We start from the raw sequence: 5,083 nt of genomic DNA, 5'->3' as shown, positions 1-5,083 counted from the left end.
CTTTGAAACTTTGCAACCTTTTACATTCACCAAAAGCATGAACACAGCATGAATTGTAATATCTAAAAATAGCATAATATGGGGACTTTAGGTACTTTTGAAATAACTACTGGAAGGTCAATGTTTTTACCAAGTTTCCCTGATTTCGCTAAGACTCATGTATGCTTAATGACTTTCTTACTGTTTACCTCTCATAGAAGCAGTAGCAACAGCACCAGGGTTCAGAAGACAAAGGACAGTTAATGTCACTGACAGTAATGTCAAAAAATTCCAGCATGAAGAACAGCGATGGGAAGGTCTATTAAAAATGATCATAAATAAATGACTGAATTAATAAAACAGGCAAAGGAAAAAACTGGTAGCCAGTTTAAAGTCAATTTAATGGTGTTACTTGTGAAGCATGCCATGACATTCTGTTGAACATATACTTGTCAACACATCATTCATTTTCTATTACAGACACTGACTAACATCTCTTTTTATCTACAAGTGGAGTACAGGGATTCACAAGTGCTTGTATTTCTGCCACTTCCTGATGACTGTAGATGCCATCAGTCAAGGTTCTGCGTGCTTCACCGTTGTTGTATACTCTAGTGAGCTGGCCAGTAAACGGGACATCAGCTGTAAAGGTGTTGCTATTAATAACAATGCTGCAAGCGTGGTTGGCGGGAACCTGCACCTCCATACTCACTGAGTGCAAGCTTTTCTCAACTGTGGATGTCGTCTTAGAATTGAGGCGGCTATAGTCGTATTTCAAGCCAAGCTTTCCTCCTATACTTATTATAAGTGGAACCTTACCGCTGACGGATGTCTCTCCTGTCCCTCCAAATGTATGCGTACGGGTCTTTAGGAACGAAACTGTTTTATCGATGCCTTGGTCCAACTTCACCTGTTGTTTGGCTGCTTCACAGTTCTTGTTGGAGGCCGTGAAATGTTTCAGTTCTGCTATGTTTTCTGATGCCTTGGCACTTCCAATTTGATACTCAGTAATGGTTAAATGCTGCCCTTTAATGTCATGGTTTAGGGTGAGAACCTCATTTTCGGTGGTGTCTTGTTTTTTAGCACCAATCGTTATTAAACTGTTATCGGTAATATAGCCTAACCCAAAGTCATTTCTAGCAATAAAATAACCATTACAAGTCTCCACTGGTAAAGGTGGAACCTCTCCAAATGACGATTTCTTCCACTCAAAAATTTCGAAGTTATCCTTATTCAATAAAAATGAAATTTTTCTATTCTGGACAGTGTGTCCTAAATTGAATTCTCCATGAAATGTTGAAACCGAACACGATTTTTTAGCGCTGTCATAGAAGCAAGGTGTACAGTCTTCCAATCTAGCCACATAAAGAGTTTGCTTTGATTTCTTGTCAAAGACAGGAACAGCGTCCTTAGGCAGTTGTGGTGGATGCACTTCTTTCCATTCCAAGTAGGTCTGGGTCTGGACCTCAGCTATCTGCAGCAGAGCTAAGATTATCACCATGCTGAAATCCATCATCGTCTGCTGCCACGGCATCTACAGGTATGAAATATCACATACTTCAGTAACACCTTACAATTTCTTTTTTTATTCGTTATCCTTAATTAACATTAGTTAACATGAATTATCAGTGATCAAAGACTAATAAATACTGTAACAAATGTAACAAATATTGTTTGTGGTAAAAAAGCTATTATATATAGAGTTAAACATAAACATATAAAGTATAAAGTTATTAGCTATTACTGAAGAGGCTTTATGTAAAATTTCTTGCTATTGGCGACACCGGTGGCCGTTAAGTGAACTGCAGACTGTAACTTCTCACCTGCACACGTAACGTACAAGAGACTGAACATGAATAAGTGAGGGTTATGCACAACTTAAAGGGTTAGTTTACCCAAAAATTTTAATTCTGTCATTAATTACTCACCCTCATGTCATTCCAAACCCGTAAGACCTGTAAGTTCTTTATCGGAACACAAATTAAGATATTTTTGATGCATTCTGACAGCTCTCTGACCCTCTCATAGACAGCAAGGGTCCTTACATGATCAATCCAGAAACGTAGCAAGGAGATCGGTAAAATAATCCATATGACATCAGGGGTTCAACCGTAATTTTACGAAGCTACGAGAATACTTTTTGCGCGCAAAATAAATAAAAATAACGACTTTATTCAACAATTAGTCTTCTCCGTCACCGTAGCGCCATTTTGTAGCGTATCCACTGAATGCAAACAGCGTATGCTGTTCTGTGTCAGCTGCACCACACGGATACGTTTTCTACGTTGTTTGTGCTTTGATTTGAACGAAAAACAACGTATCCGTGTGGTGCGGCTGACACAGAACAACATACGCTGTTTGCGTTCAGTGGATACGCTCCAAAATGGCGCTACGGTGACGCGGAGGAGACGAATTGTTGAATAAAGTCGTTTTTTTTTTTTTCCTTTTGCGCACAAAAAGTATTCTCGCAGCTTCGTAAAATTACGGTTGAACCCCTGATGTCACATGGATTATTTTACCGATCTCTTTGCTCCGTTTCTGGATGTTGATTGTGTAAGGACCCTTGCTGTCTATGGGAGGGTCAGAGAGCTCTCAGATTCCATCAAAAATATCTTTGATGGAAGATGAACGGAGGTCTTAATTAATGACAGAATTTTCATTTTTGGGTGAACTATCCCTTTAACTTACATATTATGTAAAACAGCTTCTGGTTCAGGTCTTTTGTATGTGTTTTGTTAAATATAGAGCCATTTTACTCAAGATACCTTCAAAGGAGCTACCAAAGATGGTGGGGGTGTTTACAGTGGTGTGTCAGGACTCCTGAGGAAGGATTCAGCATCCAGATTTTAATGAACTGATTAAGAACTGACAGCACAGTCAGACCACAGGGTGTTTCTTGTTCAGTCTCCTATAGCTGCATGATTAATCTCGATTCAAACACCCACACAATCTCATTCCTAAATGACAACGATTCACCTGTGTCTATTAAACCTTTAACAAAATCACACCAGAACATTCAAATCTGTGTTGCATTGCCACGCTATGTCTGTGCTATAAATATTCATATTATCACATAAGTACTGAGATAAAAGTCTATAGTTCAGATAAAAACAGTGTTTATGGGAGCGATCAATACATAGCAAATCAACTTTTGAAAGTAACGTGGCGCTTTAAATAATGCTTTTATTGATTGCCCAGAGAGGGAGGGCGGGGCCCATTCAATAACTGCATGTGCGCATACATAATATAATTTATATTATATGTTATCAATATCAAATACATTTTTAATTAATTATAATTTTGTCAGTACCTCTTGTAAATTACATGCTGTTTTTTATAGATAGATAGATAGATAGATAAATACATACATACATACATATATTGGTCTCTTAGGAATAACAATAATAATTCACTTAATAATATTACCATTTCAGAATGTTGACAATTAACATAATTAACAATCCACACAATATACGATATCAAATACTATAAATTTAGTACCTACAAACATAACATGACAAACATAGTCACTTAGTAAAATACAGCAAATCACACTTTTTTCAATTTACTCACGTAAATAAACGTCTACTTTATGGAAAACTGCAGTTGTTGTTCTGCCTCAGAACACTTGATGTCCTCTCTTCAGCAGGCGCTACAATAGATTCAGTTCCTGAAATGTTCTGTGCCACTGGTATTTATGATACTTCACATATTGTGGGTCGTGTCCTTGAAACAGCGTGCAAACGAATGGAACTGTAAATATGCAAGCTCCTCAAATCGCAACATTTTTATTGGTTTATTTTCAAAAGATTAGATAAAGTTCTAATGTTCAGCATTGACTGCAACAGTTTGTGCAATATGATAAATCGTTATCGTCTGAGCTGTTTGCGACTGGTTAGTCATTCAATTGGATAAATATTAGGACACCACAGAGCAAACATGAGTAAATAACCTACACACTTCCACATAAGGTTCTTTATAATGAAAAAAGGTTCAAAGTTTATTAAAATGTCCTTCTTACTAAGAAATGTTAGTACTGCAGTATACTAGAATGCTAGCGTGTCATTCAGTGACTGCAGTGTGTTGAAAATGCTTTAAAGGGGTCATCAGATGCTACATGCACTTTTACAAGTTGTTTGAACTGAAATGTGTGTTGGCAGTGTGTACACAACCACCCTATAATGATAAAAATCCACCCAGTGTTTTTTTTTTTTAATCTACTAAAATCTTTACCCCTTTCTCAAATCGAGCCGATCTCAGATGCCTGTATGTGTGACGTCACACAGACAGGCCCCTCCCACGATAGTTTGATTGACAGTAGCGTTTCAGCACAGACTGGACTGGCATCTTACCTTAGACAAGCCCTGAGTGAGCTGTCATCAGTCCACCATTGTTTCACCGCCGGAGCAGATGTAGACAAGAATGACTCCTAAGCGATTGAGGTGTTTTGTTGTTGGATGTAATAATGAACATAGCAGTCGTCATTTACTCCTGACATCTGAGCCGCTGAAGACGCAGAAATGTTCGCGCAAATCATTCGTGATCCAGCTTCACCAACAGAAGTGAGTATAAGGATTTTTAATGAATCTTTTCAAATCACCTTTCCTAATAATGTGCTAATTAGCAAGTTTCACGATGAATGCGGCTAAAGTAAACAGTCTCTCAAGAGAGCAGCAGATCAAACAGCTCATTAACATTTAAAGGAAAATGCCACAAAATGGCTTGCTCTGAAAAAAACAGTTTTTCATAGAGTAAAAAAGGTGTTTTTTACACTATCATTGAGAAATTTTAACCAAACTATGTTACAGACTTTTCATTAAAACCCTAAAGAATCATATCAACTTGTGGAAAATGGGCATCCGATGACCCCTTTAAATAAAGGGGCGATGACATGAGAAACCAAATTTGCCTTGATCTTCATGGCATATAAGAGGTCTTTGTACCATTAAAACTTCCTGCAAGTTTCATAGCTTAAGGCGTACTCCCCATTATAAACAAAGCATTTATTTAAGCAAGCTCCAAATACGGCTCGTTGTGGATCCTATGGGGCAAGGTGATGTCACCTAGCACCAGTCGTTTGCATATGACTGCCTCCAGCGCAAGA

At 37.9% G+C, this 5,083-nt stretch overlaps 1 protein-coding gene across 1 annotated transcript; it reads right to left on the bottom strand.

Moving 5' to 3' along the window:
- Window positions 1–361: 361 nt before the first annotated feature.
- On the bottom strand, window positions 362–3,681 carry LOC107568249 (natterin-3-like). Its single transcript, XM_016254184.1, has 2 exons — window positions 3,553–3,681; window positions 362–1,513 (listed from the first exon to the last, which is right to left on the bottom strand). Exon 2 carries the CDS (start codon window positions 1,511–1,513, stop codon window positions 467–469), a length of 1,047 nt encoding a protein of 348 aa, XP_016109670.1. The 5' UTR covers window positions 3,553–3,681; the 3' UTR covers window positions 362–466.
- Between the last annotated feature and the right edge of the window lie 1,402 nt (window positions 3,682–5,083).

Source organism: Sinocyclocheilus grahami, unplaced genomic scaffold (assembly GCF_001515645.1).
Source record: "Sinocyclocheilus grahami isolate Dianchi unplaced genomic scaffold, SAMN03320097.WGS_v1.1 scaffold1227.1, whole genome shotgun sequence".
Taxonomy (NCBI): Eukaryota; Metazoa; Chordata; class Actinopteri; order Cypriniformes; family Cyprinidae; genus Sinocyclocheilus; species Sinocyclocheilus grahami.
Note: the sequence above shows the minus strand (reverse complement) of the source record. Positions and strands in the feature narration are given on the sequence as shown.